The sequence below is a fragment of the Macrotis lagotis genome, chromosome X (assembly GCF_037893015.1).
Source record: "Macrotis lagotis isolate mMagLag1 chromosome X, bilby.v1.9.chrom.fasta, whole genome shotgun sequence".
Classification (NCBI taxonomy): domain Eukaryota; kingdom Metazoa; phylum Chordata; class Mammalia; order Peramelemorphia; family Peramelidae; genus Macrotis; species Macrotis lagotis.
The window spans coordinates 404,494,620-404,522,599 of record NC_133666.1 but is presented as its reverse complement, the minus strand read 5'-3'; the positions used below and the strand labels follow the sequence as shown (position 1 = coordinate 404,522,599).

At 34.2% G+C, this 27,980-nt stretch overlaps 1 protein-coding gene across 1 annotated transcript in view; it reads left to right on the top strand.

The window, feature by feature from the left end:
- LOC141503179 (potassium voltage-gated channel subfamily B member 2) overlaps nucleotides 1–3,926 on the top strand; it is a 496,486-nt gene extending 492,560 nt beyond the window's left edge. The window contains exon 3 of the mRNA XM_074208381.1: nucleotides 101–3,926. Within this exon, the coding sequence (XP_074064482.1) occupies nucleotides 101–2,263 (2,163 nt within the window). The 3' untranslated portion in view covers nucleotides 2,264–3,926. The remainder of the gene's footprint in view (nucleotides 1–100) is intronic.
- Nucleotides 3,927–27,980: the final 24,054 nt, after the last annotated feature.

The window sequence follows — 27,980 nt, the reverse complement described above, 5'->3', positions numbered from 1 at the left end:
GTGAGAAAGAGGTTTTATAAACTGCAAAGCCCTTTTGCAGTTTTGTCAGCTTTTCTGTGATCTGTAGCTTGCTAACTAATGTTTTATTTTTTCCCTCCAGATCTTGGCCATTGTATCCATTCTGTTCATCGTGCTATCCACCATTGCCCTGTCTCTCAACACCCTACCTGAGCTTCAAGAAATGGATGAATATGGCCAGCCTAATGACAACCCACAGTTAGCACATGTTGAGGCTGTCTGCATAGCCTGGTTTACCATGGAGTATCTTTTACGCTTCCTTTCCTCACCAAACAAGTGGAAGTTCTTTAAAGGTCCATTAAATGTCATTGATCTGCTGGCCATCTTACCATATTATGTCACCATTTTCCTCACTGAGTCCAACAAGAGTGTGCTCCAGTTCCAGAACGTAAGGCGGGTGGTGCAGATTTTCCGTATCATGAGGATACTCCGGATCTTGAAACTTGCCAGACATTCAACGGGGCTCCAGTCTTTAGGATTCACTCTGAGACGGAGTTACAATGAATTGGGCTTGTTGATACTCTTTTTAGCCATGGGGATAATGATATTTTCCAGTCTTGTGTTTTTTGCAGAGAAGGATGAAGATGCGACCAAGTTTACCAGTATTCCTGCCTCCTTTTGGTGGGCCACCATCACCATGACAACAGTAGGATATGGTGACATCTACCCTAAAACTTTATTGGGAAAAATTGTGGGAGGTCTCTGCTGTATAGCTGGGGTTCTAGTGATTGCACTTCCCATCCCAATCATTGTAAACAATTTCTCTGAGTTTTATAAGGAACAAAAACGTCAGGAGAAAGCAATTAAAAGGCGGGAGGCCCTGGAAAGGGCTAAAAGAAATGGAAGTATTGTTTCCATGAACTTAAAAGATGCCTTTGCTAGGAGTATGGAACTTATTGATGTGGCTGTGGAGAAAGCAGGCGATTCTGCCAACACTAAGGACTCGACAGATGATAACCACCTATCTCCAAGCCGATGGAAGTGGGCCAGGAAGGCCTTATCTGAAACCAGTTCCAACAAATCCTATGAGAATAAGTATCAGGAGGTTAGTCAGAAAGATTCCCATGAACAGCTCAACAATACTTCCTCAAGTCCCCAGCACTTGAGTGCCCACAAACTGGAGATGCTATACAATGAAATCACCAAGACAACCCAGCCCCACTCACACTTGAATGCTCCCGACTACCAGGAGCAGGCTGAAAAACCACCCGTGTACAAAGAGGAGATTGAGATGGAGGAAGTGGCCTGCCCTCAGGAGCAGCTGGCTGTGACCCAGACAGAGGTCATCATGGACATGAGGAGCACCTCGAGTATTGACAGCTTCACCAGCTGTGCCACCGACTTCACAGAAACTGAAAGATCCCCCCTCCCACCCTATGCCAGCACTCACTTACAGATGAGATTTCCCCCTGACCCCACAGGAGCAGAAGAGCACCAAAGAGCCAAGGGACTCCCATTTTTAACACTCACCAGGGAGAAAAGTTCTGCCCCTAGAGATGCTACATTTGAATATACTCCAATTGACACCATTGGAAGCCCAGACTCAGTAGTATCCCAGTCTGGGTTGCATGGTCCTCTGCAGTTTGACAGTGTAACAGAGAGTCCAAAAAGTTCTCTAAAAGGTAGCAATCCCCTAAAGTCCAGGTCCCTGAAAGTGAACTTCAAGGAGAGCAGAGGCAGTGCCCCCCAGACCCCACCTAGCACTGCCAGGCCTTTGCCAGTCACCACCATGGCAGACTTTACTTTACCCACACCCCAACATATAAGCACCATTCTCTTAGAGGAGAATTCCCCCCAGGGGGAGAGACCCTTGCTGGGCACAGAGGTCTCAGGGCTCTGTCAGGGACCTACAAAGGGTTCATCCCCTCTGTTTCCCAAACAAAAACTATTTCCTTTCTCTTCAAGAGAGAGGAGAAGCTTCACTGAAATAGACACTGGAGAAGACGAAGACTTCTTGGAGCTCCATGGAGCTTCTGAGGACAGGCAGCCAGACTCCAGCACAAATTGCTGTGGGGATAGGCAGAATGATGGAAGAGACCCTTTAAGAGAAGAGACCAGTGCTGTCTCTTCCCCCCCACAAAACACAAGTCACAATTGTATGCAAGACATTTACCAAGCAGTGGGTGAAGTAAAAAAGGACAATAATCAAGAAGGGCACAAGATGGAAAACCATTTGTTTGCCCCAGAGATTCATTCAAATCCTGGGGATACAGGTTATTGTCCCACACGTGAAACCAGCATGTGACTAGTTAAAAAAGCAATAAAAACTTGTTTCTTAAAAACCATGATTAGTAAAAGCCTATGAACTAAAAATGGGAAGCCTCCCCTCTCATTCCCCCCTCCCACAAATACAAGTGCATAAGATGTTATTTTTGCATGGCATGAACAGTTTAGTTTAAGTACTGTTGAAATAAAGAGTCGAGGCTGCTTTTTGTAACAAACAACCTAACAAAATGACTTCAAAAACAGTGGATAAAATAAAGAGAGCTCTATCAGGAATTGGCATTCTGCAACGTCTGACATTTTTGATCCTTTCACTTATGATTAGACAAATTTTAAACTATTTTAAATATTTGGGGGGGTTCTGATGAATTTTAGAATTTGCACAAGAAAGGATGAAATGTCAATGCATGCATTCACAACAATGTGAAAAAAAAAGGTGCTTCGAGCTTGCAAAATGCATCTATTTGTAAATAATGGATTTGGGAGAGCCAAAAAAATCTCAAGAATATATGGAATTAAATTTCCAGGGACACAGGTACTTCCTTCATAGCCTGATGCCAGGAGGAGCTGTACAGACTTATGTTGCAAGATTGCAACCTCTACTTAAAGTATCTCATGTACCTTGCTTTCTATTATAAGGCTCATTAAATCTATTAGTTTAAGGGAATAGGGCATTTTTAGTTCTCTGTGCTATGTCATAGGGTGCATCTTTTTTAATTTGCCTTTGCTTAATTGTGGCATTTGTGGTTTAAATGAAAACTCGAGAACATGCAAGATTTAATGACCAGAAATTAAATTATTTAGAACTTTATATTAAAATTTGATAATACCTAGTCATCATGACCTTACCTATGATGGAAAAAAAAAATCTAAGGACCATACTTTAGAGCTGGAAGGTACCTCAGGAGTCATATAATCTCACTCCCCTTGTTTTACAAATGAAGAAATGAAGTTCCAGGGGGGGAATACAATGACTTGTATAGATTCAAATAGGTAATAAGCATCAAAAATCAAATTAGAACTCAGGTCTCTGATTCCAAAACTTCTTTATATGACATCATGAAAAACCAGAACATACTTGAAATTAGAGCATTTTACCATTAAGAAGCACATTCCACAAAATGACCCTCTGAGGTAAGTAAAATTAAGTACAAGTGGTCCCTTGTTACAGATGAGAAAAGTGAGACCTAGTGAAGTAAATTGTTCTATCCAAAGGCACATGGTCTATTAATGGAAGAACCAGTACTCAGAAGAACACACTCTCCCAATCTCTGAGTTCCCAGTCCAGTGCTTTAAAACAAGCTGTCCAAAATTCTTTCTATTTAAAAATAGTTTTTAATGGTAATTTTGGTCCAACTTATTAAATAATGATTTATTTATTTATTTTGGAAGCTACCTCCCTCTTCTCCAGTAGAGTGCAGAGATTCCAATAGGCACATACCACTTTCTCTTCCCTAAAGAGAGCTTTCACTTAATCTTTGGATAAGTGAAAAGGAAATAATCACTAAAGATGCCCACCATATTGCCAATGGGACATATCTTAATATACTAAAAAACAGCATTGTCCTGAGAAACAAGAAATCTCAGTTCTCTTTAATATTTTGCCACTAGCTAGGAGTCCCTAGAGAAGTCATCAAAACTCTCTGCCCCTCTGTTTTCTCATCTGTAAGAATATGACTTACATGATTTCCTGTGTGCCTTCTTTTAGCTCTAAATTTCTGCATTTCAGTAGTTTTTCAGAAATCTCTGAAATTTGTTTTTCTTATATAAGGACTTGTGAATGTTTTGTGAGAGACACACAGTTCAGAATACACTGGACCAAAATACAAGCACAAAATAGTTTTGTTTTTTATAAGAAACTGCATTATAAATTTTACTACCAAATCGCTTTCTTTTAATAATGAAATTAATCTGTGTTTATAATCTAACTTAAAACTTTTACAAAATGCCATTTCTTTAGGAATAGAATCTGGTCATTATATCTAAGTTTTGGAAGTCTTAGTTGAAATTCAGGTAGCCCTACTATTGAATATAATTTTACATATCTATTTTCCACTGTGCTTACAACTTAAAATGATTTTCATGTTTGGTTGTTCTAAAACATAGCTCTTACAAGTTATGATCATTAATCACATATATTTATTTACATTGTTAGCTAATATTTTCAATGACTAAGACTAAATGTGAGTTAGTTTTTATATACTTAAACTGTTAGTCTGTATTTTCTATAGACAATTTTCCAAAATCAAGCCTAAAGGTATTTTCCAAATTACTTGCCTATAGGTTAAATATAAACAAGACCCAATAGCCACTTTAGAATGTATCTACATGAAATGAGGCATTGTTGGGGGCTTTTCTGAGTGTTTTGTAATAATGAGTTCATTTTTTAAAATGTATCTTTTATCTACATGGCACATGATGAAACAAAGAGTTCAGACAATTTTAAGTATAATTTAAGTACAAGTGTCCTACTGTCCAAAAAAGTTCACCGATGATGTATCCGTTAGTCCTAACCCAACTTCTGCTCAAAAATCCTAACTCTACAACCCATGAATTTGAAAGCCTTCACTCAGAAAAGTTCCCTCTTCAGTCAGAGGGTTTTTAGGGAATATTATTTTATGACTGAGAATTTTAAGAACTTCTACCCCCAAACCCTTCCTCTAATTCTTTCTAATTTTTTAATTGCCAAAAGTCTTGAGCAGAAAAGAAAAATACTTTCTTCCTTAGGCAATTTCACAAAGCCATGTTTTGAAGGGGCTTCCATTATGACCTGGATAGTGTACTGAAAGCTACTTGGAGATTATTGATGCTAGGGAAAATCTCTGTTACCTACAATTTATTACCTGTTGACACTTGTCAGTGAAGTAAAGAATGACTAGATCTCAAAAGAAATAGTCTATGACATGGAAGATCTGTTCTTCTAAAATCTAGCAATCAGTATGGATTGTCACAAAGTTTGCTTGACCACATCAATTCATTTTAGAATAAAAATAAAATTATTAGATCAGCCATGTCATAGCCTAATTCACCCAATACAGGTTCATTAAAATTGCTCACCAAAACCAAAGTACACCAGAACCAAAGTGTGTTATAAATAGTTATGAGTGCCTGCAATGAGCACTAAAAGTTAGGATAAGGAAATTCTTTAAATGAGAAAACTAACCACATCGGGTCATGAAGTTATTAGCACTCATGAATGGATGTACTAAGTTACAAGGATTTTCCATCCCATGTGTATAGGCTCAGAGAAGCAAATTTCCAGGAAAAACAATTATGATTTGAAAGCTTAAATATATCCCTTCAAACCACCAGGATTTCACAATGAAGTACCTAGGGAGTTGAGGTGTTTTCTTTGGAAATTATTCAGTATATTAAAAGCAATGTTTAGCCAGAAAGCAACAGTCATTTATTTTTAAAATTATTATTGATGGTGAATTATGGTCATTTAAACTGTTATCAATTGAGTCATACTGATATTAATATAAAATTTTGAAATTAAATCATTATATTATAGTGGGATTTAAAAAAAAGTCATTTTGAACCATGTAGCTATTTCTTCTTCTGAGTCCTTGGATACAAATTATATTAGATTGGGGGGAGGTCATAGAAAGCTAATTGTTTTTCTGAAACAAAAATAAGTTAAATGTATTAGCAAATAATTTTAAGCTATGTTCAAAAGAGTAAGGAAAAAATCTTCCCTTAAGAGCAAATTAACGAGGATTATGGATTGTTTAACATTTTTCTTCTGATAATATAAAATGATAAATGCTTATCAAAATAATATAACATGGATAAATGAAGTTCTGAATTTTAATACCTATTTTCCTAGGAAATGGTGAAATTGATTCTTTACTATGAATTTCACCATATTGTCTGTAGGAAATCCAAACTATAATTTCATAGAATTTATTTAAAAGAGCATATAAATTACTATTCTAATCTAGTGAGGGATTAGATTGTGTTTCCACATAATTAATTTTAAATCAACTGGTTTTATTTCTATTCACCTAGAGTAGTTGTTTGTTATAGTACCAAATAAGTACAAGAAAAAAAATCAAACATTAGGAAAATGTCTATGAAGAGTTGTATTTTTTAATTAACAATTTTGTTTTTAATATTAAAAGTAAAAGGTTCTTAATGGTTTCTTTTCTAATAGACATGTTACAGCAATATATTGCTATTCTTTTTTAAGTAATTTATTTTGCTATTCAGTAATTCATGTAGATTTAAAATTTTGATTAAGATTCTAAAAACAACTTATTGAAATAATCTTCTTTCTTTCCTGCCTGCCCACCTGTCTACCTTTTTTTCTTTCTTTCTTCCTTCCTTCTTACCTTCTTTTCTCCTGAAACAAGTCCTATGAAACTTGAATGAAAATGGAAATTTGAAAAGAAGGCACATTACCAATAAAATGGAAGAGTTCTAAACCCCAAAATCTTAGAGCACTTCCTAAATTATTTAATTCCAATTTAAGGAATATTACCATTTATTGATTTCACTAATCATTTATGCTACTTGCCTGACATAATTGAATAAATGTTTATTTTTCTATTATTGCCATTTATGCATAACTTCTTTGCTAGTCTTAAAAACTTTTAGCCTATAAACATGTATATAAATATATATTTTTAATAAAGAAAAAACCCTTCTTTAATAATAGGGCAACATGGAGTTACAAATACAACAAAAGGAAAATACGACAAAGAAAATGTTAATAAGATGTTTTTAAACAAGGAAATGTATATATTTAGTATACATGTGCATATATTTCTATAAGTAAAAAGAGGCACATATAAGAATATAAGAATAGAGATTGTAAATCTAACTATAAATCTGTTAAAGAAATCATTTGTAAAAACATTCCCTTTCATAAAGAAATTCTGTGATTGAACACTGTCTAGGATGGACCGAAATTTCTGTAGCTATGTAAGTCTCTTGAGTTACTACTATTTGTATTTCAATATACCCCTTCAATATATATTTTACTCATGTTCTAGTGTTTTCCCTTCCCAAAGATATAGTCCAACTTGCTATGGCAGAATAGGAATACTCAAGTTCTAGTAATTGTTTAACTGTATTGATCACAATGTCCCATTAATTTCAGTGATCATTTGCCTTTTCATCTTGGAAATATGTTTTTGGAAACAAAATATTCTGTTATATGGAGTCATTTATACATACCCAGACGGACAATGGAGTAAAGAACAGGTTCAATGAGTGACTTTGTGGTAGACACAATGAAAATGGTAAGCCTATGATCAATTTGGATAAATAGATTTTACAGTGTTGGCAAAGTAACTCAATAATAGGGGTTGAAGAAATTATTCGTTCCATAAGGTATCACCTCATGTACTTTGTAAGGCAAAATGAGCAAATTAATTTGTCAGAAAAATATGTAGTAATCAAGATAGATTTAGAATGAAAAATCATTATCATCTTCCACCATTTGCTACCAACTATTATAAAGTCAAGGTAGCTTTTAAGATTGTCATTTTGTAATCAATCACTTTATGTCTGCACTGCAGATGTCCTCCTCTTCCTCCAAGTCCATGGTAAAATTGCTACCAGTCTTCTTTGGCATGCCTCTTGGTATAGTTCTATATGTTACTATTAGATTGAATTGAAGCCCTGACAATAGGCTACCATTGATTCAGGACCCAAATCTTCAAGTGTCTAGTTCCTTACAAACTGATGCCTCAAAGATCAACAGGAGCCTGAAAGTCAACCTGAAAGGACAAATTTGTACTAAGTTTGGACCTCTTTTTACTGACTTAATTTACCAGTTAACTGTAAAAGTCCAATTCAATTCAATGACTACAAGTAGATTCTCCTTATTTTATGAGATTGGCTCATAAAATCAAGAACTCCCTTTGCATTGAGTGGTCTGTGTAGGGGTAGATCAGAAGGAATGAGTAGATCTAGATATGTGATTTCATCAGTGTAGGGAACTGGAGGCTGCACCAAGTGTTAAGTGACTTGTCCCCAGTCAGACAATTAATTATGTCAGAAGTAGGATTTGAACCCTGGTCTTTCGGATTCTGAGGCTGGCCTGTTCCCTAAGCTATGCTGCCTTTCATGTTAAATATTTGGTCTGTGCATTTTTTTTTCTTTTAATAACCAAGCAAATACAAATATGGACTCATGATCTAAGTTTCTTAAACTCAGTATGCAATCACTTAATAACAAAATAATTCATGTTATGCACACTCTCCCTATAGAACTAGCAAGGTTTTCTTATTCATTTCAAAGCCTATTTTTAAAAACTCATAGGACGTTATCTTTGCATTATACTATTCAAGATTTAAAACTTATGCAAATTTAAACTGTCATAATATTAAACCATAAACAGAAATAAATGTATGAAAGACATTTACCAAGCAGTAATGAAGTGCCATTAGGCCACTGAAACACACTTTTTTAAAATGCCAAGCTTTAGAGCATATATTTCCAACAGCTAATGTTCAAGCTGAAACCAGGTGTGTGGCAATGAGGTGGGAAATAGAAGTCAAAAAATGCCAATTTATTTCATGTATTTTCAATGGAAAAAATAAATCATCCTTTACCTAGTAGGTGCTAGTCTTATTAGGAAAGACATTTGAGAAATCCAATTAATGTAACATATAAACTACCCACTAACATTTCAGGAATCTTTCCCTTGCTATGAAATCCTTACTAACCTAATTTGGAAAATTCCTAGATCTGGTCTTCAATTCAGTGTCCTAGCTTGTCTAAATTCCTCCTTTGTCATTCATTCTTCCAAACATTACTGGTCTAGTGTCTGAAATACCATAGAATTCCCAATTGAAGATGTCACAATATTTTAGTCTATTTAATAAATGTAACATTTCAACCACGGAAAATGAGTACTTTCAAAGATGTTCTTCAAGAAATTAATGGAGTAAGAAATGAGGTTTGGCCAAAGATATTGGATATGAACTACATATTTTCTTATTTCTTTTTTATCCAGACCCGTAGTTTCAACAGTATGGATAACTTCTAGTGTGGGGAAATCTCTCTACCAATGCAGATTGACAACTGATCAGTAATTTATAGTCGCCTAGGGACCTGAGAGGTTACTGCACTTGCCCAGTAAGAGGCAGGTATTGAATGTGAGTCTTCATGACTCCAGACCAACTATTTATCTTCTTTATCCACCATGCTGTGTTTTCCTAAATATATAGTAAAATATTTTATATTTGGGGGAGATTTTTCTCTTCCTTTTGAACCATATATAAATCTCTTTTTTCTTCAGTATGGCCAGGATTAATAGTTTTATTAAAAATTTGTCCTTCTACACTTAATTGTAGAAGCAACTTTAAAGTGAAGAAGTATGTTACCTAATGCATAATATGTTCATAATGTTAGTCATCTAAAATTGTTTCAATTATCAAAATAATCCAAAAAAATAAAGTTATTTTTTTCCTTAAAATAACAGAAAGTAGTTTCTGAAACCCATGTTTTAAGGAATTGGAAATTTACAAGAAATATTTATATATTTATCTCATGCTCCTTTAAAGAAAAATTAATTTCTCTTGGGCAAGTATTTCATTATATTTGGGGAATTTGATAATTCAAAATATTTGACCTAGCTGCCTTTTTAATATATACATATAATAAAGAAATATCTATTTCTTCAAGAGAAAAAGTAGTCCTTCCTCAAACTATTTTATATGTTAGAAGCCTTTTTTATATACTATCTTTAGTACTATGAACTTAATCAACAATCTGAACTATTCATAATCAAGACAAATCTTGGTCCTTCTTTATGCTCCAAAATTTTGCTGAAAGTATTGCTAACAGTACATTCTGTAAAGTAACTCATGTTAAAAATGTTCTTCATGAAGACACATATCTACTCAAGCTTGCTATTCATGTTTGTGTTCAGTATAGGTCATTAAACCAAAGTATAAGATGTCTCCATATTAAAAGTTCTCATCAATTTTGTATTTTTAATTTAGATTTTAGATTTTATAATATTAGCATTTTTTCATACAAAAACCATCTTATTAACCAAGGAAAATAACTTAGAAGTGAATTCAACTTTGATTTTATTTAAAATAAGTCACTAGATTATAGAAATCTCTCTTTTTTATATTGTCTCATTGTGTATACAGTATTATCTGTGACATGATAGACTGACCTGATGCAACTATTCCTACACTATCCAAAAGGAAATGTAGCAGTGCAGTGTATAATTACTTCAAACAACATCAAAGGATTCCTACTGTGAACATGAAAAATCACACAGAAGACTGAAAACACAGCTATCACAGCAAGCAAAGTCATAACACTATGACTTTGTTAAAATTCATCTTAAAATAATGGCTGAATCTCATCAAAGCAAAGACTTTTAAAAATTTCGTTTTCAGAGAATTCAGTAAGCATCTCTGTAGGGTTAATCAGGATGCATGAATGACTCTTACTGATGGATCCTTGAGCCCATCACTGTCACATTGCTCACTTTAATATTTTCATTGATTTAATAAGTATTTAAGTGGCTGCTATGAGTCAAGCACTGGAACATGCATAGATACAAAGACAAAGACCAAACAGTCCTTGCCCTCAAGGAGCTTACATGCTCTTATTGGTCAGCAATGTATCCTAAATATTTTGGTGTAATATCAAACATTCCAAATATTTGCTGTAAATCATTTTTAAAGCTACTTAACATTAACTTGGATGTTTGCAAAAAAAAGATATAAACCATATCTGCATGGCATTCAGTCTCAACCTTAACAACATTTAACATTTTAATAACAAACTAATTAATGCTGCATTCCTTTTTTTCATTAGGTTTTTGTCAAAAGAGCAAAGCTCCTAGTTTATTAAATAGTAGTCAGACCAAAAATGATGCTGCCCTAATTGCTCAATAAATGTATTTATTACATTGTCTACTATTTCTACGTAGCCGATATAAAATCCCAAATGTTCATTCATGTCTGCTTCCTACAAGTGCCATCAAGACAAACAAGCTACTGTTACTATAGCAACACCTTATGCTAATATCACTCTCATACTATGGTGTCTTGTGTACATAGGGCGTGCAAAAGTGATTGTAAAATGCTTACATAGATAACACAATGGTACCTTCTGTTAAAATGATTGCCTGTTTCAGCTTTTGTAATTGTATATTATTTGGCCATAAATTTTGGAGTCTTTTTTTCCTCCCATAATTGGTTCTTAGATATTTTCCAAAAAATTTTGAGTCAAATCTACATAAACTCAAATCATCAGGAAATTTGGCCTGAAAACATAATCTATTAATGGTCTACAGAGTGTAAGGTTTGGTTTGTTTGGGTTTTTTTTTTTTGCTGAATCACGCAGTTAATGCTTTCCATTGACCAAAATTTCATATTATCTCTATAACATATAAAATAAAAAGGTAAGATGATGATTAGACTTCCTACCTGTCTGATATTAGTTGCTTTTTCATGATCATCAAAATATAAAGCAGTCATTTTCAAAATACATCAAAGGAATAAGAAAGATTTTTATTTTTATCTCAGAGGAATAAAGTCAATTTCCTTCAAATTATTTTTCATAATGAAACTTTTGAAAAAGCAAACAAATATACATAAGAATGGTTAAGGAAAAGCAGAAGCTTAAAGACACTATTTTAAATGAGCTAAGTAAATAAGTAAAAGAAAAACCTTGATCTCATTTGTTTGAATATTTTTGACAAAATTTGTTTTGAGAAGAGCTAAAAAAAATTGGATGGTTGCTCTATTTTCTCTACCACATTCTTTGGGTATTAGAAATGGAATTTTCTAAATAATTTTTAAATTTTATTTATTTAAGGCAATGGAGTTTTTAAGTGACTTGCCCAAAGTCACACAGCTAGGCAATTAATAAATGTCTGAGGTTGGATTTGAATTTGATCCTCCTCATTCCAAGGCCAGTGCTCTATCTACTGTGCCACCTAGCTGCCCCAAATTCTCTAAATCTTAAAACTCAATAATCAACTGCTAGAAATTGAAATTTATGCTAGATTTAGGCAACAATACTCTATGGGGAGTAACAAAGTAATTGTATGATGTTTTATGAAGTTGTTTAGAAATTACAGCAACTAAAACAAGCAAAAATCCATTGGGGCTAATCATGGCTATTTTCCAATGAAGTAGATTTATTCAGAAAGTAAAGTGGTACAAAATTTTAGATATGTAGCTTCTACTGAGTCACTCAAGTCTTACAGATTTAAAGTACCTATGGGGAGAGGGCAGTATCCAGATCTATGATTTCTTTGATGTAGGACTTTTCCACAGAAGCAGATCTATGACTTAGCTAAAAACCTTTAATATGAGAGATATGCATGAGACATTGAAAGGTTGAGACTAGATAATTGTCTACAGCCAGTATTTATCAACAACAGGTCTAGAATCCAGGTTTTCCTGACTCCAAGGCCAGCAAGCTATCCTCTACTCTAAACTGCCTCTAGGAAACCATGCAACAACAAAAATTAAAATCTTAGGGATAGAGTGCACAGACATAAAAGCAATTTAAGGATCAACTAAGACAATAGTCAGTCTTCATGTTGTTAAGTTAGATACTCTTAGGTGCATAGGTGTACTAGCATGAACTCTACATCATTTTGTTTAGTTTAACACTTTGGAGAGTTGTGGTTTTTTTTTTTTCCTGAGAATTCACTGAATGTTGCAGGGAAATACCAAAAAGCACAAGCAGTATTTTTTCCCAAGATTTCTCAGTTGATTGGGTAGCCATGGCTTCACCACCATCAATATTACCACTGCATTAGCATTTCATAATAAGTAGATATGTTGAAATATTTTAATATGAGCTGTTAATAGAAGAAAAAGATATGAATAAATGGTAAGTCTTGTCTGATATCATTCATCTGCCTCAACATGCTTTCTTATTCTTCTTATTATTATATTTACTCAAAAAAGATTTGATTTCATTTTGCTATAGATGACCCAGTTTCATATATAAATGTTTGTTCAGCTGTCTGTCATACACCTTTAGTGTAACAATTCTCTCTTACATTTAATGATATCTGTATCAATGTCTCCATATCTGCTGCATTTTAACTTCACAAAAAGGAAATGTGGTTTCATATTAATAGATTTTGCTGATCAGCTAAATATTTCTGCACCAGTCAGCATATTTATATGCATGTCTGTACAATTGTTCAACATCAAAATACTTGTTTAATTTATGTCAAATGTCTATGAAATTAATTGTTCTCCATTTCAGTCTGATAGAATATACAGGATAGAAAATAAATGTGTAAATGAATCATCTGTGTCTCATTTCAGTTCTCTGCATGAAGTCACTGTACATTAAGCATTGCTAACATACCCACCCAACAATTCATAGTCCCTTGAGATCTCATTACTGTTTTATGCACGAAGATCTAGAAAGATATGTAGGATAAAACTGTTAAACTTCTTTTAAAAATAAAAAGTAAAAATGGAATCCATTGCCATTCCAAAAAAAAGTAAGAAAGAAAGTATTGTACATCTGTTACCCAAAAGTCAATTGATTTATTCTCTATCCACAGATTGTTATTTGGCTTATATGTCAGAAGAATTAAATGTGAGCTACCTTTCCACAATAAAAGGAAAAAGTGATCAGAGCAAGTACCTTTGGGGGTATCTTCAACTTCTATTCCTCATATTAACTGCTGACAATCCCTACATTTGATTCTTGAATCTATAAAGACTTTGGGAAGCCTCTTAGACTTGCTTACCTTGTTGATTTGGAAAAAAACTATCACTACTTTACCAGTGAGGTCAGACTTTCCCATTAAAACAAACATATCTAGATGGACAATAAATCAACAGATAAATAACCTGGATAAAAGTTTTCATTTTTTGTTGCTAGAGTAATAGTGCTGTAGATTACATATTTTAATTGTCATAAAACATAGGATCATAGATTAAACCTAGAAGGACCCTGAGCTCATCTAGTCCACCATGCTCATTTTTTTACAGATGTGAAAACTGAGGCCTAGAGATTTTTAGTGACTTGCCCATGGTCAATGAAACTCAGTCTAACAATCCGTAAATAAACACTTATTAAGCACCTAGTATGTACCAAACACTGTGCTAAGCACTGAGTATACAAAAAGAAGCAAAAAAAATAGACCCTGACTTCAAGGATCCTATAATCTAATGGGCATGACAAAAGACAAATAAATATGTATTAGCTTGCTACAATAATATATAGGATAAATAGAAAATAGTTGATGTGGAGAAGGCACTAGACTTAGTAGAGGTTGGAAAAGACTCCCTGTAAAAAAAAAAAAAATCTGATTTTAGTTAGGACATCCCAGGCATAGAGAACAGCCAGGGGGGAAAATGCCTGGAGCTGAGAGATGGAGTGTCTAGTCATGGAAGTGCAAGGGGAACAGTGTCAATGGATAAAAGATAATGTGTCACAGAATATGGTATAAGTACACTGGAAAGTAGAAAGGGGCTAGATTAAAAAGAACTTTGAGTGTCAGAGTATTTTGTATTTTATTCTGGAATTGATAGAAAACCCCTGGAATTTTTGGAGAAGGCTATATCTTAATCAGACTTTTATTTTATGGAAATAGTGACCAAATAGAGGATGAATTGGAATGGAGGGACATTGAGGCAAAGAGATCTAGTTATAGGAAAGAGGAAGAAAAGAGAAGGGAAGGGAATAGATAAGAACAGGTAAGAATGAGGAAGGGAAGGGAAGAAGGGAGATGAAGGAAAAAAGAAGGGAAAAGAGGAAAGTCTGGGAGAAGGGAAAGGGGAAAGAATAAAGGAAAAGAAGGCAGAAGAGGGAAGGAAGAATTGAACGCTTATATCTAGGGATAAGGAGCAATAAAAGGAACCAGAGGATAAGGAAAAGGAATATCAGAAGAAGTAAGGAGAAAAAATAATAAGAGCATAATACCATAGAAATCAGCAAAAGTATATTTTAAGAGTAGTTTAAAATGTAGCAGGTAGATCAAAGTAGTAGAGAATTGAGAAAAGGTTATTGAATTTGGTGACTGTAGGTCATTGATTTTTTTTTGCAAGGCAATGTTTAAGTGGCTTGCCTAAGGCCACACAGCTAGGTAATTATCAAGTTTCTAAAGTTGGATTTGAACTCAGGTACTCCTGACTCCAGGGCCGGTGCTTTATCCATTGTGTCACCTAGCTGCCCCTCAGGTCATTGATTTTTGATTGAACTGTTTTGAAAAGTGTGTGTGTGTGTGGGGGGGGTTACAAGGAATTGAAGTAGGTAAGCAGAAGTAGTGAATGTAGAATTCAATGCAATTAATTTCATCAAACATTATTTGCTATGTAAAATTACCAACTTCAGTTGTGCCTTCCCTGAATATGGAGATACTTTTATTATTCCCTAAAAGACTCTCCATTTCATTCTCCACAGAAACTGCTTTTAACTTTCTCCTCACTTCTCAATCCTTCCATACTTCCCAATCCCTCCAAATCCTTTCCTCTAACAACCTTGACCTTGACTCTTATTTTACTGAAGGAAAAAAAATGTGATCATTCACATTCAACCCTCTTTTAATTATACTTTTGATTTCAAAATGTCTTGACATAACCTCTTATTCTCTCCTTCCTCCAACCCTGGCTCTAAGAAGTGGCTTTTCTCCTTTCCAAGTCAACTACTCTACAATACATATACATATATATATATATATATATATATATATATATATATATATATATATATATATGTATGTATATATATATATATGTACTTGGTTCCCATTTCCAAATATCCTTTTGGGGTTTTTTTTTTTGGTTTTTGGTTTTTGCAAGGAAATGGGGTAAAGTGACTTGCCCAAGGTCATACAGTTAAGTAATTATTAAGTGTCTGAGGCTGGATTTGAACTCAGGTCCTCCTGACTCTAGGGCTGGTGCTCTATCCACTGTGCTGCCAAACTGCCCCTCCTGCATATCTTCTCAAGCAGATTTCATTCTCAAACATTCCTCCTCTCGCTGGAATCTCTCCCTATCAACTGGTTCTTTCCCTTTTATTTTGAGCATTTTCAAGCCATTTTAATCTTTTAAAAGGCCTTCACTAGACCCAATCAACCTTCAAGTTATCTTTCTATATTTCTCTTTCCTTTCTCAGGTTAAAATCCTTGAAAGAATTGTCTTCACTTGCTACCTTCTCTTCCTGTCCACTCACTCACTCCTCAACTCTGTAATTAATTTCTAAGATTTCCAATTACTCACTCAACTTCAAGTTTTATCCTCAGTTCCTCCCTCCCTCATTCCACATTGTTGCTGTTGGTTATTCCAGTCATGTCCAACTCCTGATCCTACATACCACAGAATACCATTGCTATCCTTGTGATTTTCTTGACAGAGATACAGAGTAGGTTTCTTATTTCCTTCTCCATTGGATTAAGACAAATAAAGAGGTAAAGTGAATTTCTCAGGTTCACACAACTGATATATTGTTACATCTTGACATTTCAGCCTTTTTAATTTCTCTCACATCTGATTCCTTCTCTCCATTCACACAGCTAACACCTTAGTATATATATAATATATATATTATATATGTGTGTGTACATATATATTTATATATTTACATATATCCTAAATATTTTATATACATACATATATATATATATATATATGTCTATCTCCTAATCACTTCTTACTTAGATCATTGTAAATATCTTCCTCATTGGCCTCCCTAACTCAAATCTCTCACCACTCCACTTCTTTATACACATTGCTTCCAAAATGATTTTCCTTAAGTATAGATTTGACCATGTGACTCCTCTATCCAACCAATTTGAATTGCTTTCTCTTGCTCCTACAAAAAAAAATACAAACACCTCCCTTTACCTTTGAACTGACCATTCCCTATGCCTGTAATGCCTTCTCTCCTTAATCTCTGTCATATAGTTCATCTCTTCCCCTAAAATTCAGTTCAGATACCATCTTCTGCATATCTTACCTTATCCTTCCAATTGTTAAGGTCCTCCTTCCCAAACTATTTTGTGTTTGTGTCTGTGTGTTTGCAAAAATAACGTATGTATTCATTAACTTTATACTTATGCTGTCTTTTTTTCTATGTACTCATCTCTCCCATTAGAATATAAGGTCATTGTAAGTAGAGATAGCTTCATTCTTTGTACTTGTATCCCCATCACCTAGCAAAGTGAACCTAACACTTGGTAGGTATTAAATAAAAACATGTTGATTAATTGTTTAATAATTTAATCTGGAGAAACAAAAGAAATTCCCAGGGAGGAAGTGAGGATGAAATAAGAAATAAAGGAATTTAAAATCTAATGGGGAGGGGAGTAAATAACTAGGTTTCATTCCAAAGTAGGTGATCATTTCAGAACAGAACTATATCTAAGCAAAGGATTGTGATGTATTTAAGCAAAGCAATATTACTTTAACTGGAAGTTCAGGAAAGATTACATGGAGCAAGTATCATGAGATACAGAAGGTTCTGAAGGAAGGGATTTCAATTTATAAATATGGAATGAATTTTATTTCAATCATAGAATATGAGTGAAACAAAGGATTTAGTAGGCTGGAATATAGAATACATGAAATGAGTTACATAGAGTTGGAAAATTACCTTGGAGTCAGATTGTGGAGAACTTTGAATGTGAAAATAAGGAATGAATTATTTATTTGATAGGTAATGCAAAACTGAATGTTTTGGAACTGAAGATTGACTTGAACATACTTCTTGATGAATTCCAAATTTAGTAGATTATTTTGATGACTGTGTAGAAATGAGCATAGAGGAGAGAGAGAAAAGAAGCAGGACCACTGAGATCACTGATTCTGATGTATATCTTTGCTAAAGCAAATTTCCATATAGGCCTGCTTCTTCATCTTACCCTCCACCATTATATACTTTAGATTTGAATTCCATACTTCAAATTTCTTTAAGCACTAAATTATAGTGGAATGGAGGTGTATAAAGGAGGAGTTGTGTTTGAAAATGAAAGGAAAAATAAAGTAGAGCTTCTGTCATCCATATGATCATCTTTATGCTGCAAAGTAGTCCAAAGGAATTTCCTCACAAATGGAAGGATCTTAAGCTTCTCTGAGATGGAGGAAATTAAGTGACTATGATCAAAAAGTCACATCAGTGGTTAGGTTTTCCAATGAACACTTGACTATCCTCAAGAAGTGAACTAGTGGGAATTCTTCCCAGTGCATATTTTATCCAAAGATACCTACTTAAGAGTAAGAGGTAGTGAGGCTTTGGTAGTCACAGGATTTAATCTATGATGATGATGATGATGATGATGATGATGATGATGATGGTGATGGTGGTGGTGGTAGTGATGATGATGATAATGATGCTGATGATATGTTAATGAGTTAAAATTTTGCATTTCTTTTAATTTATGATTTTCTGTTTAAGTCAGGACTATGAGGAATTTCAATGCACTTAGGTGATCTTTAAAAATCAGTTCATGTAGTTTGAGAGTTTGAAATGTCTATAGAGAAATCAGAATTTAGTGCTTGTAGTAAAGGAGCTACTTGCCCAGATACAAACGTCTCATCCTGTCCTTTGGAGAATCCATTAAAAAAAAGTTCAAAGTACGATTGAAGAAAAAGAAATACATTCTCTAAATGCAGAAGGGCAATATGATTTCTGCTTGTCAAAGCATTTAACTATTAAAAGCTATAGCTCCAAAAAGATCTTCTTCATAGTTCCCAACTCTACATTTTACTACATCAGTAAGAGATAGTCAATTCTATATCCTATTCCCACAAATCTTCTTTCTATAGTCTTGAGAGGAAACTTAAATAGAAAAAAGAAAAGCATAAAAAGCAGAATCAGGGAGGAGAAATTAGAATCTTTTTTCTTACATCTTTACTAAAACAAAGGTGAACAAAAGGAAAGGAATAAGAGACACACACACACAAAAAAAAAATCAGTGTTCCCTACCTCTAGGAAAGTAGTGGCTCTACACACTTCTCATTCCTTGAATAATCTTTTCTCTCTGCCCTACTCAACCATATTGTCCTTTGGTCTTTAAGAAATACATTGAGTAGTACCAAATTTAGAACACAGTAAACATGATGTGTATGTGGTGGAGGAAGGAGAGAGAAGGGGAGTATCCCACCCACTCTAAGAGATCTAAAAAAAAGAAAACATTCTTTTCTCCTAGCACATCCCATCTTCCATCACTTGTAAACAGATGGGTCTAATACTATGACTCAAACTGTTTCAGGCTACCCTAGAAGAAATGAGTTCTCAAACCAAAAGCTTAATATGATCCACCTCCAGTGCTTTGATGCCACCATCCTGTAGCTAATTTTCAGAGAACTGGTAATTACATTAAAGTGCCAGGGATCAATACTTCAGGATTTCAGACTTTATTTTGAAAATCTTAATGTGTGCTGATTTGGCATAACACTGTGCAAATCCTTATATCCTGCCCTTCTATCTTTTCTCTATGAGAAGGAACCATGATATTGAGAAGCTGCAATAAAGAGCATGGAATATAAAAAACTCATAAAATAAGATACAATCTTCACATACATCCTGAAGATAACTTTGACTTTCATAACTAAAGAAGGTCTTCAAGAACATAGTATTCAGAAGAGAGCTACAAAGATTTACAAGACTAGGCTAAAAGAAATGGAATTTATTCAGCCAAGGGAAAAAGGACTGAAGGGAGGATTAATGATTTGATTGAAAATTCCTTTTGATTATTGCTGTTAGAGGGCAGGGAGAGCAACTGCTTTCAAAGTGACTTATCCATTAGGAGTGCAACAGGGGCAGCTAGGTGGTGCAGTGAAATAGAGCACCAGTCCTGGAGTCAGGAAGACCTGAGTTCAAATGTGACCTCAGACACTTAATAATTACCTATTTGTGTGACTTTGGCCTGAAAAGACTGTTATTTATCCAAATAAAAGGGTCACCCAAGTAAAGCCATATTTGAGTTCAGGTCTAATGAATTCCAGACCTATACTTGTATTCCATTATCCTTATCTCCAACTGTCAAATGCCTTTGAGTTGGTTTTTTTTTTTTGGTTTTTGTTTTTTGGGGTTTTTTGCAAGGCAAATGGGATTAAGTGGCTTGCCCAAGGCTACACAGCAAGGTAATTATTATCTGAGACCGGATTTGAACCCAGGTACTCCTGAATCCAAGGCCGGTGCTTTATCTGCTACGCCACCTAGCCGGCCCTTCTTTGAGTTTTTTTAAAAGACATGAGCATGCGAGTAGAGGAGATTTGGCCCAGGAAAACTAAACCCAATAATTCTAGATTCATAATTCATGGACATCTTTTAGTTATAAATAAGATCATAGGAAAATCCAGGGGTTTCTATCCTCAGGCATTATATAAAAAGCATTGAATTTGGAGTCACAGGATTTAAAGATCTTAGATTTAAAAAAATATTAAAGAGTTTAGAAATAATAGGATTATAGAATCCTTGATCTAGAGCAGGGATGGGGAACCTTTATTCTGCCAAGGGCAGATATTTAGATATTTATAACATCATTTATAACATGGCCTGCAGCCATGCAAAATGATCAACTTAAAATTAGCTTTCTATATTTGGTCAAATATTTAATTAATTCACTCCTAAAACATTTCTAGATTTTTTGAATATTGAGTCCCACCTGAAGTTGCTGTGGCAGCACCAGACCACATAATTTTGTGATGGCCCACAGATTAAACATTCCCCACCCCTGATCTAGAGAGTCCTCAGATATTATGTAGACAACCCTTCACTTTACAGATTAGGAAATTAAGTCCCAGATGTGTTCAGTGTTTTTCCCAGTTTACACAGAAAATACAAAGAGGTGCCAGGATTTGAAACTAAGCTTTTTAATTCCAAATCAAGAGCTCTTTTCACTAAATCCTGCTGGATTGCATTATAAGAAATAATTTCCTACAAGTATGATGTTATTAAACATTAGAGACAACAAGGAAACTTTTTAAATTCTTTTTTGAGGATAAATTCAACCTCACATTGTCTCTGATGAGAAATATGGACATGTCTGTATAAATTACTCTTCCTTCCCATATCAAAGATTCTGTAATATGTAATTCTCAGTAATTTCATTTATCTTTTCTAAAATCAGTTGAAAATTGTACTTAACAAATTGACTTCAAATCTATTTGGTAGATGACAGTTTACAAGGATGAAGAGAACATTTTTCTAAAAGATATTTAATAAGCAAACTGCACATCTACATTTTATACTATAATATGAATCACAGATTCAGAACCACAGAATTTTAGCTTTGACAGAGTCCACAGAGATTGTCCAATTCAATTCACATCTGAAAAATAATCCCTAATACAGCTTCTGACAAATGATCCACTCAGCCTATCTTTGAAGACATAAAGTAAGGAGAAACCCACCACCTCCCAAGATTTTTTAGATATTTATCATTTTTTAGAAATTTCTTTTCTGATTATCTCTGCAACTTCCATTCTTTGTTCTTATTTCTATCTTCTTTGATCAAACAGAATAAAGTCACTCCCTCTTCCACATGACAGCCCTCAAATACTTAGAGAAAGGTATTATGCCCACTTGAATCCTCTCTTCTCCAGGCTAATATTTCTAGGTCCCTTCACCATTCTGGGTGCTCTCTTCTGGGCATTCAACAACTGGCCAAAGATACCCAGAACTGAACACAGTATTTCAGATGTAGTTTGATCAGGGAAGAATACTGCTGCCTCCTCACTCCTTCAAGTTATATATCCCTTAATGAAGCCAGAGATTGCATTAGCTGTTTGGACATTTTGGGGGGGAACTCTATTTGCCCCCTTTTCTCTATTCAAAATGACCACTCATCTGGTTTAAGTTCACACAGTCTATCAAAATAGCTTCCTAATCAGTATTCCTGCAAAAATTCCTGCCCACTCCAATCCATCCTCTACCAACATGTCACTACTCAATAAATTCCAGTGGCTTCCTATTTCTCCTGAAATCTAATAGAACTAGCTATGTCTATATTTTAATGCCCTTCACAACCTGGCACAAACATACCTGTCCAGACTTATACATCCCTTCCTTTCTAGTCAAAATGTCCTTGTTGTTTTTCACACATAAAAGTACAATTCCTATCTTTGTGTCTTTTCATTTTTTAGCCACCATGCTTGTGCTTCTTAGAATCTCTGGTTTCTTTCAAAACTCAACTCCAGGATAACCTTAATCTACATGTAATATTTGCTTATTGCCCCAGCTAATAGTGCCCTCCCAATAATTTGTATTTATTTTGCATATACCTATTTAATATACATGTTGTTTCCCTAATAGAATATAATTTCCAGCACAATGACTATTTTAATTCTGTCCTTTTATCTTTATCACCTGATACAATGACTGAAATGTAATAGGTGCTTAATAAATGCTTGGTTGTTACCTAATTAAACTTCATCTTATTAGAGTTATCCCAGCCTTCTAACCTGTTGAAAAAAAACCCTTTTTGAATCCTTGTCTAGTAGATTATCTGTGCTTTACAAAACTGTGTCATCTGAAACTTTAATAAGAATGTTTTCTATTCTTTTACTCAAACATTCTATAATAATGCCAAACAACATAAAAACAAGCACAGATCCCTGGGATATTCTACAGAAAACTTCTTTATTAATGACAATATTTTGAATCTGATTAGTAATCCACATCTGAATCAATCTAGCTATGCTATCATCTAAGTCACATAATTCATCTTGTTTAAGTTAACAAATTTTATGTACTTCTTGGTCACCTGAATGGAAAGCAGGCTGCTCAGTTCCCCTAGGGAACTCTAGGAAAACATAAGTTCATACCAGACCAAATAATGATAAAGAAATCCAATAAGAATCTATACCAAGTGATATATTTTGTGCCAAATATCACACAAAAAATGTTAGAAATCAAGGTACAAAAGGAAAGAGGAACCCACAAGCAAATTAAGTACCAACTTTGACTACAGACTACACATGTATAGTTTTCAAAACTCAATGTTCCGAGGCAGGAAGAGTAGAGTGCTGCCCTGAGAAGGCTCCAGGGTCAAAAGTCCCAAAAGAGTGGGCAACAGACCCAGGAACTCTCAGGTTCCTAACATTATGTCTTGAGATCAGGGAGGACATATGTATCCTTTGTTTGGGATATAATTCTCAATATGTTATATTATCAATATATATGCTAGACATACTAATTACTATACAAAGTCAAGAAATGACAATAGCAGACATCACATAAGTATTAAATGTAATTCTTTGTGCAGTGGGAGTTAAATGAAGAAAATATTGAAAATCAATAATTTACCAAAAGATTAGATTTTATATATGATGAGATAATGTCTTCAACTTCAAAAAAAACTTCAAGATTTGTCACTAGTCAACTTATTTCAATGTCATATGAATAACATTATTTTAAGAGACATATGATCTTTGGTTATATGTATATATTAAAGTAGAAAATGACTTCCCTTACTTTCTTTTTTCCACTATAAAAATTATTCTATACACTAAATTAAATGAGAAGATACAACAGGAAAATGAAGGCGAAAAGAAAGATCTTCTATAACACTTTAGGAAGAGAATTGGAAACTAAAACATACATTTGGGAAAAGAAGAAAGACACACACAAAAATAACACAGAGAGAAAGAGACAGACAGAGACGAAGACATTCAGAGACACAGAGAGATAGAAAATTAACTGTTTAATTAAAAAGGTAACAGTATGGACCTCAGATCAAAGCAGAACCATAAAAGGAAAAATTATTTAATTAACTAAAGCTAACCAGATTGCAATTCAATGCATGTTGATGAACCACACCCCTAAAATAACCAGAATATTAGCTGTTCTCCCCTTTACGGGATAAGGAACTTATTTAAGAGATTAAATTATGAAAGCAACTTCTGGGGTATGCCCTTGGGTCAGTTCAATTTTCATTTTTTAATACCTAAATTATTATAATAACCCTGAGTCACAGCAAAATTTTGAATGATTAGAAATTATATTTCATTCAGCTAGGAAACTAGGAAACACTGTGGTATAGTGAATAGAAAACAATCTTCAAGTCAGGCTGAGCCTGGGGTCAAAACCTACCTCTGACACAAACTTGATTGTGTGGCCCTGGAGCACAAGTCACTTACCTTTCAGTGCCCCCAGGGAAATAAAGAGAGTTACTCCATGCCAATGAAGTAACAGTTTGATTAAACAAGAAAAAATATATATATTCTATATATAATAAGGAAGAAAAGTAAACATTTGTCCACATTTTAGAAAAATTTTCACTTGAGTTAAAATTAATGTAGTTTTTGCTCAATCTTCAGTTCATCAGAAAATTGAATTAATCAAAACACTTCCTTCTGTGATCAAGTAAGGTTTGAATTATAATTTCCTTTACCCTCAAATTGATCCTAAGTGGAAATATGGAGTCATTGGTACAATTTTCATTTTTATAATCAATTAATTAACATACACATCCTCCCTGCAGCAAGGAATTAGAGAAAGCTCTGAGAAATTGCAAACAGCAAAGATAAGCAAATTCAATTTCCTCTGCATAATAAATGGTAACTTAATTTGTTGACTAAACCATCTCAAGAGTTTCTTCTAACTTCAGTTTTAAATTATTTCCTTTAAACTAATTGTACTTTGAATGTTTGCTCACAGACCATCCAACTCTTTAAAAAGAGAATCAGTTAAAATCTTTGGCAGACAAATATACCTCCTATATATATTTCCACCAATGAAAAGATTTCAAATTTTGTTAGGGAGGATACTTCTTTTAAACCAATATCAACTATAAAATTTTATAACAATAAATTGTTTTAGAAAAGTTCTATGCCTAAAAATGTTTTACTCTATAACCAATCTGGCAACAAGTCTCTGAATTTACCTAGGCTTGACCTCAAAATACAAACTACAGTTACAGTCCCTTAAATTTTTATGGCCACAAAATAGATCACAATTTGTGACCTCTCTATAAACATCTTTTCTGAGTCCTTCTTCAAATCTTGTACTTCTCTTTGATCAAATTTATTGAAAGTGTCCTTTGGAATCCGTAGATACATAGGCAGGTAAAGTATATTCATAATTCAACCTCAAAATATCTCTTTGTAGAAATGGAAAGCAACAAAGGCGCTAATCATCAGGATACTCTCCAAGGAGCTGTTTTCAATCTCTGTGTGTCCCAAACTCCATTTCAAAGTTTTCATAAATGTAATGGTGTTCCAAATGAACAAGTAACCAGAAGGCCACTATATAGTGGTAAAGGAAAGGAGCAAAACAATACTTGGGCTCTGAGGAATGCTATTTTTGAAAAATAAATTTGATATTACAGTCTTGAATATGGGCTGCCCAATTTCAGAGGTGGTACTGCTATTAGCCATCAACAGAAAGTCAAATTAATTGAAATCTGACAGGAAAAGATCATTTTGCTGGAACAGTATAACAATAAAGCAGAACAGAAATTGTACTGGCTTTGAAGTCCCAAAATCTAAGTTTAAATTCTAACTCTGCCACGTTCTATCTGTATGAATTTAAGCAAATTATTTAAGCTCTCTGGGTGTTCTATCCCCATTGGCTCCTCTTTGGAGGTCAGAGGGGTGAGGTATAGCCCAATGGGGCAGAAAGTCAACTTCAATGAGGAGAATTCCCTAGGACACTTAGGAAGCTTCATGATTTGTGGTCAAGCAAACAATTTATCCAGCATATACTCAACACCATAAACAATTTGACCAGGAAAGGGATAGCACCTAGTTTGGTCCTCAAGTATAATATCATGCCATTTGGGGCTAGAAGGGAAATATAGAGAGCTTAAAATGGGATCCTGACAGTCTCCTTTTTCCCTGACCCTTGGACCTAAGTTGTTAGATATGGCCAGGACCTGATACAAGATCAGCCCTACTAAGCCAGGGTTGGTAGATGATTGATTCCCAACATGTCAATTATTCAATCCTAAGGGCAGAAATGGATCCCAACAGTAAAGGGTTAGACATGTTAAGACAAGGAAGGGCATCCTACAGTAGGTAGGTCAAAAGACTGGACTCCAGTTTCCTCCTGTGAAACACAGAAGGAACATTCATTACAGATTAACTATTATTTTTCTTTTAGCCCTGGAGCTATGATTTTAATACTTAAAAGCATTTTTGTAGATGGGCAATAAAATCTAAGTCAGTAAAATTAAAATACTTGTAATTTATACAAAATGATAATGCAATTCAAAATCAGGGGATCTGAAAAGGACTTTGAAAGGTCAACTAATCTCTTACATTAAGAAATTTCTGTGTTTACAATACACATTGCAAATGAAGATATTTTCTTGTTCATTCATTTATTAAACATTCTATTTCATCCAGGGTTCTCAGCTTGGCATCCGGGGGCCAAATATGAATCAGGATGACTAGAGAAGGCTCTGGATGCTGGGCAATCAGGGTTAAGTGATTTGCCCAAGATCACACAGCTAGTTAATGTCCATATTTGAACTCAGGTCCTCCTGACTTCAGAGCCAGCGGTCTACTCATGGCACCATCAAACTATCTGAGAATTGTTAGGAATGTTGTCTTAGCATTGCATTCCTAACAATAACAAATTTTTCTGATGTCCTTATCAGTTAATCAAGAGGTATTAATCAAGTGCCAGGCATTTTGAAGGGGCTACAAAAGTACAAAGAAAGGAGATGGAATTTCATGTATAAAGAATGTCATCACCAACAGAGCAATAATCAGGCACAATTTTGGGTATCTGTGATGGAGAATGCCATCTGTATCCTGAGAATTGTGGAGTTTAAACAAAGACCAAGGAATATTACCTTTAATTTTTAAAAAATGTTGTCTTATGATGTAATTCTGTTATATTTCATACTATATGTTTCTTCCTTAAGGATATGATTTCTCTCTCATCACATTCAACTTAAATCAATGTATACTATAGGAATGATGTAAAGACGAGTAAACTGCCTTCTGTGGGGGTGGGGGGAGGGAAGCGAGATTGGGGGGAAATTGCAAAACTCAAAATAAATAAAACCTTTCTAAAATTAAAAAAACTGTGGGAAAAATGCAAGATTTAATTAATTAATTAATTAGAAAAATAAATTTTCCTTTATCAAATTAAAAAAAGAATGTCAAAGAGGTCAGTTTAGCTGGAATATGGTGCCTATGAAGGGAAATGATATGAAATATATCTAGAAAGGTAGAGTCAGAAAGGTACAGTAAAAGGCTTTAAATGCTGTGAGTTTTTGTTCTACAGAAAATAGGGAACCAATGAAATCTATTTAGCCAAGAAGAGGCATCGTTAGATTTATGACTTAGGAACATTATTTTATAAACTGTGATTATGGATTGGGAAAGAGGAAAGTCAGAAACAGAGCAATTACTAGGTTATTGCAATAGTCTAAGACACACATACTCTGGAAGTGAACTAATGTGATTACCATGTGAGAGAAAAGATGGAAACAAATCCAAGAAAGATCATGGAGACGTTTGACAACTGATTGGATGTGATAGACGAAAGAATGGGATGTTAACTCCAAGGGATCTTTAATGACCATCAAAAGAGGGCATTCTATGAGGTTCCTCACTTATCCATTCAATATTTGAAACTATATCCTAAAACTTCCTCTTGTTTAACATTAATTTTTGATGTTTAAATTTAAACTTTTCTTTTCTTGATCTGTGTTCTTAGAGTTATTCTCAATGAGAAAATTTAACTTGGTGGCATTTAAATTTTTATATAGAACTATAAATTTTTATTATGTGCACTTTAAGTATCTATTAAATTTAATGTGAAAAATCACAAAATTATAAGCAGAGTACATGTAGAAATTCTTCAGAATGAACTGGGTT